Below are 16,493 nucleotides of genomic sequence, written 5' to 3' on the forward strand. Positions count from 1 at the left end.
TACATACATTTGATTTGATTGATTGATTAGTGATTCAAAATGTCTGAGCGTAAGGTATTGAATAAGTACTATCCCCCGGACTTCGATCCGTCCAAGATCCCTAAGTGTAAAGAACCCAGGAATAAAACCTTCTGTATTCGTCTCATGGCACCATGTAACATGCGTTGCACTACATGCGGGGAATATATTTACAAGGTAGATATTCATTGACTTATTCATCCTCGCATTCATTTATTCATTATTCATTTATTCATTTATTCATTTATATATTTATTCACTAATATTCATTTATTCATTTATTCATTAATATTCATTTATTCATTTATTCATTTATTCATTTATTCATTTATTCATTTATTCATTTATTCATTTATTCATTTATTCATCCTGTTATCTTTTAAAATTTTTTATTTTTAGTTTTTTAGTTTTAGAGGACACTAGGCAAAAAATATTAATTCTCTCAATCTACGAGCTCTACAGTAACAATAGCTTGCTAAAAATACTTTGGCTTGGCAAATTGATAAAATCTGAATGGATCAGCTGTTCCTCACCAGGAAATTGAGAATGTGAGCCGGAAGTGCGTCAATTAGACAAGGAATAGAGCAGCAGACATTCTGACGAGCTTGTATAGTAGAGAGAATTGATATATTCACCCATCCTATATTTTCTCTTTTTCTTACTTCATTTTCTTTAGTCATTTTTAAAAATTTTTAATTTAAGATTGTTTTAATTTATTGTGTAATGTAGGGTCGTAAGTTCAATGCCCGTAAAGAAGATGTGGATGATATGAATTATCTTGGTTTGAGAATTTACAGGTTTATTTTACTTTTAAATCTTCCTTATAAGGACCAAGGTTATTAGGCAAGGAAAGGTAACTGCGGTCGCGTATACTCTGTGTACACATTGAAACCAGTTCTCTCTGGGTGGTATTTGTAGACAAGAATAGATGATCAGTGTTCGTTTAGTATCCGAGGAGGATTAAGGCATTTAATTTCATTGATTTCTTATGTGAAAGATGGATCTCATGTCAGCTTTTGTTTAGTTAATAGCCCAGAGACAGTACACTGCAGTACAAAAAATGCGCACACCTCTGAAATAACTTTCTTTACATTAATTCTTTGATAAAGACTATCGTTGTATTTTTTAATCACCCTCCAATAAATTGAATCCTTAGTTCGATTGAAATTGCGGAAGATAACATTTATGTCTGTTATTTTCTTTTTATAACAAAAAAGGGCACCATTGGGAATCTGACATGTATTTCCTTTATTTTGTTCAAATTCGATGCCAAATTTGTCCTGTATATTATTACTCAGAAATATAATCGAGAAATTGATACCCTGCTTCTTTCCTCAAATTTAAGTACTGTCCCTTTATTTTGTCCATAGGTTGTCTGTCTGAGATCTTCAAGCAATAACTTTATGCGTGTGTCAAATTTGATATCTCTTGTTAATAGAAATATAATTAGGAAATTGATACCCTACTAGTTCGCTCAAATTTAAGTACAGTCCCTTTATCTTGTCCAGGTTCTACATCAAGTGTACTGCCTGTGTGTCAGAGATCTGTTTCCGGACGGACCCGGAGAATACCGACTACGTTCTAGAGTCAGGTTCACTTTTTAAATTTTTATTGTTTTAAGGGACTATTGACGTAACGAGGTGCATCCCGATACACAATAGTACCTCGGACTCCTTTATCTCATCAAAATTATGGAAGATATCTTAGTTTTCTGGCTTTATAAGTGTGTAATTCTTATAATTTCTCCATTGATTCTGAAACTCAAGAAATGTGCAAATTCCTTTAACAGAGAAACCTCAATTAGAAAAACACAGTTTTTCAAAACAAAAACATTGTTATCTAATACATACTTAATCACACAAAGCTTTGAGGGGTACCGTTGTAAATCGGCATTGCCATCTTTGGAATATCTGTCCCTTTAAATTGGAATAACGCTTACAGTCCCTTTAAATGGATTTAGATTTGGTTGGTTGCCTATATGGAGTCTGGTTGAATAAGCAGTTTAAAGTTGAGCTATTTCATTGTTAGAAAATAATATGTTAGCGGAACTTTCGTTGTAATTTCAAGTCACATTTCACAAAAAAGTGACGTGTCTGATTCACAGCGCTTTTTCTGATAAATTTATTTTTAAATAGTGTTTTTTCCTATAAAATTGGAATGCGGATTTCATGCTTCAGAAACTATGGAGGAAATTGCGAGAATTATTTTGTCTAAAGTAAGAAAAAGTAAATATCTTTCACAGCATCAGATATTGGTAAAAAGGGCATGACTATTCTATAAATGGAAAACAGTGCTTAGGATCCGGATCTGAATCCGTTGGATCTGCAAGATTTTGGCTTCCTGGATCCAGATCCGCAAAAATATGCGGATCCACAATTTTTTAACGAAATAAACTGTATCCGGATTCCAGTGCGGATCCAGGATCCGGATCCGCATCAAAATTAAATGGATCCTAAGTAATGATGGAATGTGACTTGAAATTACGTCCACTCTACAATCTATATAATCCATCATTTTATATTAATTTGATTAAAGCAGAAAAAGCAACTAGTCGTTATAGAACGAGGTAGGTGGTGTGCAGTGTGCAATATGCAGTCTGCAGAGTACTTATATTGTGTACCCGCTTACATCAAACTGCCTCCGAAGTTTCGTTGAACAAGCGTCTGTTGTTCAAGTAAATTCAAACTTTATTTGTGAGATATTTCAGCAACCCAGTATATCTTATGCTTTACGTCTACAACCCCTGTCAGTTTAAATCTTTTGTTTTCAACCATCATGATTACCGTTGTGTAGGAGCTACTCGTAACTTCGAGGCCTTGAAGCGCGCTGAAGAGCAGGCTGAGCGCGAAGATCGCGCACACAAAGAAGAACTAGAGAACAATCCAATGAAACAACTGGAGGTGGGTGGTGGAGGACATTTATTTTGATCATTGATCATTCCATTGAGTTGCTGTGTTCTTTCGTTTGATCCTCTGAATACTTTAATTTGTTAGTTTTATTAGTTGATTGATTGATATGGGGGATAAACGTATAATATTTATTTTTGAGGCTACATAATTTCTGGGGGGGATTTTTCCAGAAAATAAACACCCTTACCACGAATAATAAATAGAATCCATCTAATCCCTTTAATCTCTTTAATCTTGGATTTGTTTAGGAGAGAACCCAGGCGAGTAAGAATGAGATGGAGCTGGCGGAGTCCCTGGACGAGCTGAGGGAGCTCAACAGGAGAACCGTCTCTGTAGACTACACGTCCATGCTTAAAACGTTAGTATTGGTTTTAAAGGGATTGTTCCCGAGTTTTAATTTTATCTTGGACAACTAACAACGGTATTCTTACGATATAATTAATTAAATTATCAGAGAAATGTTGCTTTATATCTTTATATCTGGAGTTGTTTTAAATACAACTGTCTAATTAGGTACAATCTCAGTAGACTACACGTCCATGCTTAAAACGTTAGTATTTGTTTTGAAGGGAGTGTTGAAGGGGTAAAAAGTTTTTAAAAAAGATGAAAAACAAATGTCTTCTTAAAAAATTTCATTCTAAACCCCCGGATTTTTTAGAATCTTTTTTAAAAATATACTTGGTTGTCATCCATTTTTTTTTTTCGATATGTTTAAAACAATGGGTCAATTTAACTGTGTCAAGGGTTACTTGACGAGGGATTTCTAGGTATGAATTTGCATCAGTATCTTCAAACAATTAGAGACAACTGTTGTTAAATGTTACTTTTGAGAATCGTCGATGGCATGCTTTAAATAAGTTCAACTGCTACTTGCCTAGGAGAAAGCTGACAATGATTTTATTGAACTCTCCCTTTAATTTGTATTATATTTAGTGAACCCTCCTTTTAATATGTATTATATAAAGTAAACTCTCCCTTTAATTTGTATTATTTATAGTGAACAGTTCTTTAAAATAAATTATATTTAGTAATCACTCCCTTTAGTTTGTATTATATTTAGTGAACCCTCTCTTTAATTTGTATCATTTAGTGAAGACTTATTTAATATAAATTATTCTTAGTGAACCCTCTCTTTTATTTGTATTATTTTAAGTGAACCCTTCCTTTAATTTGTATATATTTAGTGAACACTCCCTTTAATTTGTATTTTCTAAAGTAAATCCTTCCTTTAATATGTATAATATTTAGTGAGCACTCCCTTTAATTCGTATTTTATTTAGTGAACCTTTAATTAGTATTATATTTAGTGAACACTTCTTTAATATAAATTATATTTAGTGAAAACTCCCTTTAGATTGTATTATATTTAGTGAACACTCAGTTGCGAGCAGCCCACAGGACAGAGAGGTTATCTCAACAATACTCCGCTCTGCGGAGCGCGCAGAGCCCTGTGTGAAATAAACATGACTCACCCTATTAACAAACAGTATTTAGTGTACATTCCCTTTAAAATAAATTATATAAAGGTACGAGGATGCCCGAGCTGCTGCTATTGAAGCGGAAGAGAAGGCTGATGAGGATTTTGTGAAAGCAATCTTCAGCAAATCCGGAGATGTCAAGGTAAGTAAAAAGATGAAAAAAATCAAATAAAAAAATAATGCCATTGAAAAACTATAATTTATAGATTAACAATAACACAAATAGAACACTGGATGTCGTCTCTTCAAGATGTTGGGCTTTTTCGTTCACAATAACCTTGAGGCAGAAGCCCAAAGGAGTTCCGCACAGGCAGCGCATGGTCTCTCTCTGTCTTCAAATTCAACGCTGCCTGCGCGGAACTCTTTTGGGCTTCTTCCTCAGCCCGTTATTGCGAACAAAACCCTTAAACCTTGGAAAGACGACATCTAGTGTTCTATCTGTGTTGTTAGTAATCTATGGTATTAAGAAATAAACTTGAACATTAAGAAAGTACAAGAATAAGGAAGGATAATTGTTGATCAAATCTTTAATATATCTCAAACTTAGCTGAGAATGTATAATCCCATACAGGGGTTTATCACTGCCATAATCTATATAATAAAGTTCTTCGATCATATATATATATATATATATGTTAGCTATAGTTGGCTAAACGGCTGGACCAAATGGGCTGACGTTCAGTTTTTTAAAGCTAGTAAATAAATATATCCATGCGCAGTAAATAAATATATCCATGCGCTAGGTGAAGAGGATACTGGATGAGTCTAGTAGCGGAAGCGAAGAGGAAGTCAAGGAAAATAAGAAACAAAAACCTGATAAACCAACAGATCATCTTACAGGGTAAAAATTATTTAAGGGTTAAAAACAGGAGTGTTGTTGTTTTAGAATTTTCCCCCGCTGCTTTTTTAAGATATGGAGGAAAAAATGAAAAATTGGACATCAGGCAATTTTTTTCATTCTTTTTGATACTTTTTTATTTTCCCCTAAATATCATTTATTTTGAGCAAGCATATTTACTTTCTGAAAAAAATGATTTTTTCAAAAGGGGGGCCGGGGGAAATGATTTTTTGAGAAAATATACACTCCTGTCATTAAAAAAGAGTGGCAAGTGACTCTTTATGACTCCAGCAAAGGAACAATAGAATCCGTCACGTAAATATTTCAAGTTCCTCAGCATTAAATAAAATGTTCTTTAATAGATTTTGGGGAATATTTACAAACAAAACCTCTAACGTGAACTTTATAGTTTCTCACAGAAGAGTTGACAAGACAGCCAAACTGGGAATAATTAAACCGATCATAAAGAGACCGCAAAGATAGCAAAGACCAATTCACAACGGTACCCTTTAAAGTTTTGTCTGAATGAGAAGAATTAGATTTAATGTTAATAATTTTGAAAACTGATCATTTTCAATTGTGGTTTCTCTGCAAAAAGACATGTGCAATTGCGCATGCAGGAAAACATTTAGGAATTAGCAGAATTAAACACTTTTATTACCTATAAAACTGGCAATATCTTCCTTGTTATTGATCAGATAAAGATTTCAAGGGTACCGTTGTAAATCGGGTGTTGCCATGGGTGCATGAAAGGTCACTTCAAACTACGCTTACGGTCCCTTTACACGACTCAGTAGAATTTTACTCTGTATTGTTTTAAATTAAAACTTTCTGTTCAGACCCGAGAAGAAAGTTGTAGAGAAGAAGGTCTGGGAGAAAAGTATCGGAAGTCTCGGCTCCAACAAGAAGGGTCTAGGTATTCTTGTCAAGAAGCCGGCAGCCAAGAATAATCATGACTTCAAGAAGCCTAATGTTGCCGCCGCCAGGCCTGCAGCCAGCCAGCCAACTCAACATAATAATGTGGGAACTAGTGCGGCAACACAAACAGCTGTAGCTGGCGGTCTGGGCCTTTTAGGCGCGTACAGCGATTCCGGAAGCAATTCAGAATAATTAAAATGATTGCATTTTTTTGTAAAGTAATTGTTTCATAATTGAAAAAAGAACAATTTTTGTAATGCGATGTAATCATTAATTGTAGATGTGTCTAGTTAACTGTCTTAATCAAATTAAAACTTTTCCACTTTCATTTAAATTGCAAATTAAATATTTTCAGAGAGAAAATGTTGTGGAACTGCGTAACTAAACCATTATTTGGATTAACACTAAAACAGGAAAAATAGTTAAAAAATTATCGTTGAATTAAATTGCTTAATAATCTAAATTTTAGAAAAACAAACTTTTATCGCAAAATTTTGATTTAAATTAATAAGTATTTTAAGTATAAAAGCATACTGAGCTGATTTCTTTGAAAAAATTGTATTTTCATTTTTTTTTGATCTTATTAAAATCTAACCCCTAATTCTGTAAAAAAAGGGGCCAATTCTCCAGGCTTTGGGAGTTCTCAATCTTGAAGAAAATAATAGTTTTTTTCTTCCTATTTGAACTTTTAATTTGAACTTCTAATTTTCGCAATATAGTGAGCAAAGAAAATCAATAGTATATAAAGGGATACCCACAAAGAATTAGAGTTCAAAGACGATTGGTCTGTTTCTTAATTTTTATGATTCTTTGCAACTGTAAAGTTGTTTCTTTTCTTTTTTCTAATCATTGAGTAAGGCATAAAAAGATTTTTGTTCTAGACAGAAGACTGGAATCGGCAAATTTATAGAGCTTTTAAGGTCGTCATTACAGTCTAATCTTTTGGGGTACCCTGTTTGATAGGCTCTTTTCAAAATTAAATTTTTGAAATTAAATAAAAGGCTTAATAGTTTCGATTAGATAAAAATTTATTTTTTTTAAATATTTTTTTTGCTGTAATTTTTTTAAACAATTAAAAATTACTATCCCTTACTGCAGAGTGTACGAAGATACTTTAAACCCAAACAGAAGGAAGCATTTTTTGATGTGGAAGGTGTTGTTAACAAGGATATCACGCTTTTTAGGTAGCTCATCATATTGTATTATATATATTATTTTAGATTACATTAGCTTGGAGACGCAGCTTTGTCTGCAAACAAAACATTCTGGATTAAATTCAACAACCAAGACTGCTTCTAGGTCTGGTGTTCCCTGTTCTACTTTCCAGGCCTGTCCTTTAGGTCCACTGGATAGTATAACTGTCATTTCTATAGACAGTTTCATATGCATTCCATTACTAAACCTTAACATTTTTTCCATATACCTCTCACTATCCGTGAGATGAGAACCAGATTGTCCGCAAAGAACAATGCAGATATTACTTGGCCATTGAAGTTTATACCTTCCTTCATGGCATGTAATCATTCTACAAGTACAGCTATTGGTGATTGGCCGCACCCCTGCTTCACTCCTTTGGTGAAGCATAGGGGCGCCCTCAAACCCATTGTAGTACATAGGTTGTTTACTGACTTTTCCACCAAACCCCAGGGTATCTAGCTTGGTGTAAAGGAGTTCGCAGTTCACCCAGTCATATGCCTTGGCAATGTGACAGAACGCTATTGACACTGTATGTCTTTTCTTTTTAGGCTTCCTAATTGCTGACAACAACATAAACACAAAGTCTGATGTTGACCGGCCTGACCTAAACCCATACTGCACTTATCCATAGTATCCATTTTCCTTGCAGATTGCGTCCATCCTTGTATGCATTATTTTGGTAATCACACTCAATATATACACAAGACTGTCAAGAGGGCGTTTTTTGATACTAGCAAGGAGGGTTATTTCTTATCTATCAATGTCATTCTGCCAACTAACAATGTTTCTGGTACTTTGCCTTCCTGGAAGGTTTTGTAAATAACTTTGGTTAGCATGGTCACAAAGCAGGGACAGGCATATTTAAGCATGGCTACTGAGACATTGTCCACTCCTGGAGCTCTCTGTAGCTTCATCTTCTCTTTAACTTCTCTGATCGGTGGTTTGTTAACATACTTGGTTTTCATGGATTGTGCTGTCTACTGTGTCTTTCATCCATTCTTGCCACCCTATTAGATGTTTTACGTCCATCTCTTTGATGAGCTGTTCTCCTCTGTGAGAATATTGCTGATCCTTCTTCCAGAACTATCTCTTCAATTCTTGCTCTGTTAGTAGCTAATCTTCCTTGTGCATCCTTCACTACCCTTAGTATCCCTCTCTTTTTAACAGTTCTTTTGACTAATCTCCAGAACTGCTTAGATGTCATGGATGCTCTTGAATGCAGTCTTTGTCAAAGGCAGCGTTTTGTTATGGTTGGTATTCCTCCACCGTTCTTTTCTTTTCTAAACCTCTCTTTGGAGTACCATGTGAATTTATCTAGACTGAATAGGTCGTCATTCAACCCATGTCTAAGATACGTTTTACTTACGCCAAGTACATGTATGTTCTCGTCATTCATGATCTCCATTATCATGTCTTGTTTAAGGTCTTGTTTAGAAGGCCGTTGTGGTTCCATATTGCACAGTTAATGGTATTTTGCAATGGAGCTGTATTAGGCCTGTGCCTATTACTTCTGTTCTGATTTGCACAACGTCCATTCCTGGACTTACCCATTAGAGGTCTCTGTAACATAGCCTTCAGGACATGATACTTTGACTGTAGGTTGAATGTTAATAATAATAATAATAATAATAATAATAATAATACCCATTACTGGTCTCTTTTAGGGCTTATCAGTTCTGTAACATAGCCTTCAGAACATGATACTTTGACTGTTGGTTGAATGATAACAATAATAATAATTATAATAACTCTTTACCCTAGATATGAGGATTTGAAGAAGGTAAGACTGAAGAATATGCTTGGAATGAGTATGCTGCCACTCTGGGCATACTTGGGTAAATAATCTTTATTTATTTTTATTTTAGGGGTGTTATTTTTCATGATAACCCGCCTCCACCTTTGAACTGGTGTGAGACCGTGTTTTAAAAGCTTTTAACAACATCCTAAAAATTGTTATTTTTGGTTTTAAAAAAGTAAAAATGTTGAATTTGAACTAGTTTTACTGCAGAAGGCAAACGCGCTTGTAGCTTTTTTTGGCATGGTTCAAAAACACGAAAAGTCAAAGAAAAATGGATGCTTTTAAAATGTTTAATTCCCTTGTTTTATTTTAGGTTACTTTGCGTTTACATTAAGGAGTAAATTAGAGCCTTTTCGTGAAGAAGTGAATAATAATGTTAGATATAACTTCCTACTCGATAATGTTACAAAGGTATTGTTTTCGTGAAGAAGTGAATAATAATGTTAGATATAACTTCCTACTCGATAATGTTACAAAGGTATTGTTTTCAGTAAAAAAATTAAGTGTTTTTTGTTTGTTTTTAAGTTTGGTACTGTCATATCATCAAATTTAAAGAATTTTGTTAAAATTAAAATATAAAAAATAAACATGTCAAAAAAACTTCGGTCCTGTTTGTATCTTTACTTTTGCAGTCATTGATATTTTCTTACTATTGTTTTTTTTTGTAAATTGCTATTTTTTATTCTTATTTTTTGTAATTCTTGAAATTATCGTTCGGTCTATATTAATTTTTTTGTCTTTTCTAGGCAAGTGTGGGTGTTGGGGCTGGATTTTTCTTGTTTGGTGCAGGTTCGAAATAAAAATAGATTTTATAATTTATATTTGCAAAACTATTTTAAATGTTTACAATAAATAAAATTATTTTAAATGTTTACAATAAATAAAAGTGTTTTAAATGTTTACAATAAATAAAATTATCTTAAATGCTTACAATGAATAAAATTGTTTTAATGTTTACAATAATTAAATTTTTTTGAAATGTTAACAATAAATTAAATTGTTTTAAATGTTTGCAATAAATAAAATTGTTTTAATTTTAATAATAATAAGATTTTTTTTTAAATGTTTACAATAAACAAAATCGTTTTTATGTCAACAATAATTAAATTGTTTAAATGTTTACAATCAATTAAACTGTTTAATTGTTTATTGTTTACTATGTATTAAATTGTTCAATAAGAAATTAAAAAAATAATTACAATCAATTTTAAGGTTTAACATCTTACTGGATGCTTAGAACTATGAATACAGTCAGGAAACTTGTCTTAAGAAAAGGTTAAAAATGTTTTCTAATTTTTGTTATTTGTATTTACATTATTTACATTATTTTGATGTTATTAAACTGTTAGTTTCAGTTTTGTTAATTTATTTTATATCACAGATTGTTGTGTCAGCTAAACTAGGAACTCTTTGTTATTTTATATCACAGATTGTTGTGTCCGCTAAACTAGGAACTCTTTGTTATTTTTTATCACAGATTGTTGTGTCAGCTAAACTAGGAACTCTTTGTTGTTTTATATCACAGATTATTGTGTCCGCTAAACTAGGAACTCTTTGTTATTTTATATCACAGATTGTTGTGTCAGCTAAACTAGGAACTCTTTCTTATTTTTGCCACTTTCATTCATTTTACTATCAGACATTTTAATGCTTTTTTTCCGTGAATTTGGAAAAACAAAATCAGAAAATTTTATTAAAAACTCCTCACCGGCCAAAAAAATGTTCTGAGCCTCTTTGTATTTTAAAGATTTTTTGTATCTAATTCCATCTTTTTTCTAAGGTGGAAAGTATGTTGGTATTCAAACCTATGGTCTTCTAGGTAATGTGTATAAATTAGTCAAATAGATTAAAAATTACTCAAATTAAAACAAAGATTGACCAAATTGAATAAAGAAATAACTCAAAAAAAAAATATCTAATTTAATAAATTAATTGAAAATCATTTTGGAAGTTAATCTTGTTTTCACAAATGATATTAACTTGAAAAATCAACTTAAAAGTATTTAAAAGTTTTAAAAAAGAATATCAGTTAGTCTACTGTACAGTGTACAGTGTACGGTGTACAGTGTACACTGTACACTGTACACTGTACAGTGTACACTGTACACTGTACACTGTACACTGTACACTGTACACTGTACACTGCACAATGTACACTGTACACTATATTCTGTACAATATACACATTCACCAAGTATTTTCCTATATATTCTTTAAATCTTTTACCCCAATATGTCAGAAATAATCAAATATTTACAAATGAGGAAATATAGGATTTTTGGAAAAACTAAATAATCTAATAATGCGCGTAGTGTTTCCCCTGTCACAGTAATTTTAGGATGACGTTTTAGATTCATTCTATTTTGTTCTCTTCTATTCTGTTCAATTCTATTCTATTATTTTCGAGCTTATTTAATTCTATTCTATTATTTTCTATTCTATTTCTATTGGTATATAAATATATGGTATTATCAGGGAAGAATGATGGGTTTATGAATGTCCCTGTGGTTCACTGTAGCGGGATTCAGCATAAATTTTACGGAAAACATCGATTCTTTCTCAAGGTAAAATGAGCAGAGTAATTAGTATTTTTCTACAAGCCACACAAATAAAGATTTGATGCGATTTTGCCCTGGTTTGGTTTTAAAATTACTGAACTTTCACTGTCATGCTTTTACCTCTGGTCAAATAGATTCTAGTGCAATAGATGGCAACGTAGAATTTGTACACTCAGTATAGTTGTATTCTGTCGTCACAAGTGTCAATTCAGTTTTTGTGTCCGACAAAATTATCAATAATAGTGATAATTTTAGAATAAAGTGCTTATCTTACAGTAAAATTAGTGCAATTTGATGTGTTCTTTAGTTACTGTTTTTACACTTTTTTATTTAATCTTGGAAAACATGTCAACTAATGTGAGACAATCCCTACAGGGTGGTNGGATGATATTTTTTCTCTCAATTTGATTTTCTTGATGTAAGATTCCCAATCATCACCCCCCCCCCCATAATTCTGTTACACTTCTCCCCTCTCCCTGATAGGTTTTTTTTCAATTACCCCATCGCCTCTAAGTTATTTACTCTTGGAACTGTTAAAATTTGAATTAATTCGCTAAAAACCTATTCACTCGTCAAAAAAAAAAAATAACATTTATTATTTTAGGTTCGAGATCACAGTTTTAAATATTCCTTTAACCTCGAGGACGGAATATTCAGCAACCGACCTCTATTCGATCGAACCGTCGGCATCTCAAGAACTATTTGATCAGACCTGATCAATCATAACTCAATCCTGCAAAAATAAAGAATACTTGCAATGTTATTCATACAGATGAACCCGATGTAATTAGATTTTGTTTGAAAATGATAATTCCAGAAAAATGTCGAAATTAAAAGTTTCCACGGACTTCGAGGTGGACAAATGTGTTGGAGCACTTTACACGGGTAAGGAGTGCTTAAAGGGATTGTCCACTAAGCCTAAAGGGATTGTCCACTAAACTAAAAGGAATGTCCATTAAACTTAAAGGAATGTCCATTAAACTTAAAGGGATTGTCAACTAAACTAAAAGGAATGTCCATTAAACTTACAGGGATTGTCCACTAAACTTAAAGGGATTGTCCACTAAAATTAAAGGGATTGTCCACTAAAATTAAAGGGATTGTCCACTAAAATTAAAGGGATTGTCCACTAAAATTAAAGGGATTGTCCACCAAACTTAAAGGGATTGCCCACTAAACTTGATTGATTGTTTGATTGTTACATCTAGGTGGAACCGTGGAGTGGGTCGATGATCTAATATTTACCTCGTCTAACGGTGTTGTCAATATAGTTCAGGTCAGAAATACAGGGGTATATACTCCCTTTCAGATCTTATTATTATAATTATCATTATTATATTTTCTAAATTACCCACCCCCGGCCTGGGATGTCCTTGGGAGGAACTTGATAAAAATATTTTTGATAATTTAATTTATTCATTTCCCTTGAAAATTATTTTTGTTTTTCTCCGATTCAGCAAATAACCCATGATAAAAGATTTGAGCCACTGTACAATGTGCAATTTACATGTTAAGAATAGTTTTGTATTGCACACTGTACAGTGTACATGTTTGCACACTGTACAGTGTACATGTTTAGAATAGTTCTGTACTACACACTGTACATGTTTAGAATAGTTCTGTACTGCACACGGTTACATGTTTATATTAGTTCTTTACTGCACACTGATCATGTTTAGAATAATTCTGTACTGCATACTGTTAAATGTTTAGATTAGTTCTGTACTGCACACTGTACATGTTTAGAATAGTTCTGTACTGCACACTGTACATGTTTAGAATAGTTCTGTACTGCACACTGTTACATGTTTAGAATAGTTCTGTACTGCACACTGTACATGTTTAGAATAGTTCTGTACTACACTGTATATGTTTATATTAGTTCTGTACTGCACACTGTACATGTTTAGAATAGTTCTGTGCTACACTGTACATGTTTAGATTAGTTCTGTACTGCACACTGTACATGTTTAGAATAGTTCTGTACTGTACATTATACACTGTACATGTTTAGAATAGTTCTGTATTACACACTGTACATGTTTATATTAGTTCTGTACTGCACACTGTACATGTTTTGAATAGTTCTGTACTACACTGTACATGTTTATATTAGTTCTGTACTGCACATGTACATGTTTAGAATAGTTCTGTACTGTACATTATACACTGTACATGTTTAGAATAGTTCTGTACTACACACTGTACATGTTTATATTAGTTTTGTACTTCACACTGTACATGTTTTGAATAGTTCTGTACTAGACTGTATATGTTAATATTAGTTCTGTACTGCACACTGTACATGTTTAGAATAGTTTTGTACTGTACATTACACACTGTACATGTTTAGAATAGTTCTGTACTACACACTGTACATGTTTATATTAGTTCTGTACTGCACACTGTACATGTTTAGAATAGTTCTGTACTGCACACTGTACATGTTTAGAATAGTTCTGTTCTGCACACTGTACAAGAAGAGGAAGACCCTGTACTAAATTTTACAGCAACGAAGGAAAATACTAAAATTACATTGATAACAGGTAATTCAATGATTATATACGTATTTTCAAGTGACCCTCCGTGACCCTCTGCATGTCCGATTCACAACAGTATCCTCTAAACCGTTATCTAAGTATTTTCTTCATTTTCTCGGCAGCATAAGTCCGCAAACAACTTTTAAGAGAAAACCCCTGATTAAATTTACAGTCAAATAAACTAGAATTATTCATCCTTGATCAGACCAGGGTTTCCTTCAAAGAAAACAGACGCTGGAAATTACGTTTGATTTTTCTTGAATTTGGTTTTACCAAATCTGTCAACAATAATGTGTTCACATCCTCAACGTATTTCAGTACTTGGTGTTAATAAAAATTATGGGCCAATCTCAGTTTTAAAGGTAATCATAATTTCACACTGTGGGCCAATCTCAGTTTTAAAGGTAATCATAAGTTCACACAGTGGGCCAATCTCAGTTTTAAAGGTCACATAAGTTCACACAGTGGGCCAATCTCAGTTTTAAAGGTCACATAAGTTCACACAGTGGGCCAATCTCAGTTTTAAAGGTCACATAAGTTCACATAGTGGGCCAATCTCAGTTTTAAAGGTAATCATAAGTTCACACAGTGGGCCAATCTCAGTTTTAAAGGTCACATAAGGCCTTTTTTATTCCTTGTCTAATAAAGTCATGCCGAGAATATTTGAATGTAGTATATATGCTAATATGGTTGCCTAAGCACAGGATTTAAGGTCTGGATTACCAATATACCGGACCGAAGACTTGGAACCTATGAAAAGTTATCTCTCGTATGATGTATTTACACATATAAATCCCCCCCTCATGAACTAATTGACTTAATTTTTTTTATATACACCTACTGATCCTTAGAATGCAAGTATAAAATAAAATAATAAACAGGGTGCCAAAAAATGCGTCTTGAAAGTTTTTTTTAGTTTGTCGTAAAAGTATGATTTAATTTGCTCCAGGTGCATATTTTGTGTGGAGGAGGAAGAGTTCTAGGAACAGGAGGAGCTGATGGAACCATGAAGGTTTGGGATTTAGAACATCAGTATTATACTCATAACTTCAGGTTAGTCTTATTTCTAAGGGATTGCTCACCTGAGCTATAAATAATTCTAATAAATTCTAATTCTAGTAAATTTAAATACAAGTTTTTGTAAATCGCCATCTTGGTTTTCATGACAAAATGTATTCATCAAGTAGACTCTCAGGAATATCTTTAAAGGGGCTGTAAAGGAAAACTGAAAGGGGTTAAAAGCTAAAAACCTAAGCATTTTTAGGAGTTGATCGAGACCTGTAAGAGTTCTATCTGATGTTCTTGTCTCGAGAAATTGATATAAAACGGTGTCAAAATTATACCAAAACTTATATGTGTAAAATTTGGTAAAGATTCTAAGTTTTAAGCAGATTATATTCAGCAAATACGCAACCAATCTGAAAACGAAGATATCCCAGAGGAGCCTGAAAAATTGAGGTTTGCTTCCATTATTATTTGAATTTAGTAATTTTTCATTTTTAATAGATATAATTGATAATATAATATATACGTCCGTATCACGTGACCAGAGTTTCCACTAATGGCAGTGCAGTACAATTGTCACTTGATACATACTTTTTACATATATAAATTTTGGTATAATTTTGACACAGTTGTATATCGATTTCTCGAGACAGGAACATCAGATAGAACTCTAATAGGTCTCGATTAACGCCTGAAATGCTCAGGTTTCAGCCTATATCCCCTTTCATTTTTCCTTAACAGTCCCTTTAAGGAAAACAGCTCTCAAGTTTCTTAAAATCTTCTTGTATTTATTCGTTTACTATTATTTTGATAATAGTCCCTTAGTTTGAATTATTACAGGACAGGGAATGGAGTTTGTTCGGTTATAGAGTTCCATCCAGTCAAGGCAATCAATCAATTAATTAATCAATCAATCAAGCAATCAATTAATCAATCAATCAATCAATTATCCAATCAATTTATCTATCTATGTATCTTTCTAATCAATAACCTAACAATAAACCAATCAATCAATTAGTCTATCTCTCTATCAATAACGTAACAGTCAATCAATTAAGTGATTATGTGCGTACAGGATGATAATTGATTGTTTGCGTACTAGTTAATGTGCGTATCTGGGTTCCAGAGCGGAGGACTGTACGCTTGGGATTTGACAAATTCAAAACAGTTACATAATTTAGAGGGACATTACAGCGCTGTAACAGCTACTAAGGTTGGTGGTTCAGGAATCTAG

At 32.9% G+C, this 16,493-nt stretch overlaps 2 protein-coding genes and 1 long non-coding RNA gene across 4 annotated transcripts; all 3 read left to right on the plus strand.

The window, feature by feature from the left end:
• Positions 1-24: 24 nt before the first annotated feature.
• On the plus strand, positions 25-6,513 carry LOC111714180 (coiled-coil domain-containing protein 94). The gene is made up of 8 exons (XM_023489229.1): positions 25-195; positions 748-815; positions 1,527-1,609; positions 2,812-2,918; positions 3,176-3,285; positions 4,454-4,547; positions 5,149-5,246; positions 6,083-6,513. Exons 1-8 carry the CDS (start codon positions 40-42, stop codon positions 6,351-6,353), a joined length of 987 nt encoding a protein of 328 aa, XP_023344997.1. The 5' UTR covers positions 25-39; the 3' UTR covers positions 6,354-6,513.
• Positions 6,514-6,517: 4 nt separating this feature from the next.
• Positions 6,518-12,536, plus strand: LOC111714181 (transmembrane protein 223). 2 transcript variants are annotated; one of them, XM_023489232.1, is made up of 10 exons: positions 6,518-6,574; positions 7,260-7,345; positions 9,120-9,193; positions 9,470-9,536; positions 9,604-9,634; positions 9,903-9,945; positions 10,369-10,431; positions 10,937-10,975; positions 11,632-11,720; positions 12,319-12,536. In XM_023489232.1, exons 1-10 carry the CDS (start codon positions 6,524-6,526, stop codon positions 12,418-12,420), a joined length of 645 nt encoding a protein of 214 aa, XP_023345000.1. In that variant the 5' UTR covers positions 6,518-6,523; the 3' UTR covers positions 12,421-12,536. The 2 variants fall into 2 exon arrangements, with proteins under 2 accessions (XP_023345000.1, XP_023344998.1); XM_023489230.1 differs by lacking the exon at positions 9,604-9,634 and having other exon boundaries at positions 9,470-9,567.
• Positions 12,537-14,834: 2,298 nt separating this feature from the next.
• LOC111714183 (uncharacterized) lies at positions 14,835-16,151 on the plus strand. The gene is made up of 3 exons (XR_002767910.1): positions 14,835-14,865; positions 15,204-15,307; positions 16,100-16,151. It is a non-coding gene; the product is annotated as an uncharacterized LOC111714183 (long non-coding RNA).
• Positions 16,152-16,493: the final 342 nt, after the last annotated feature.

This window comes from Eurytemora carolleeae, unplaced genomic scaffold (assembly GCF_000591075.1).
Source record: "Eurytemora carolleeae unplaced genomic scaffold, Eaff_2.0 scaffold931, whole genome shotgun sequence".
NCBI lineage: Eukaryota > Metazoa > Arthropoda > Copepoda > Calanoida > Temoridae > Eurytemora > Eurytemora carolleeae.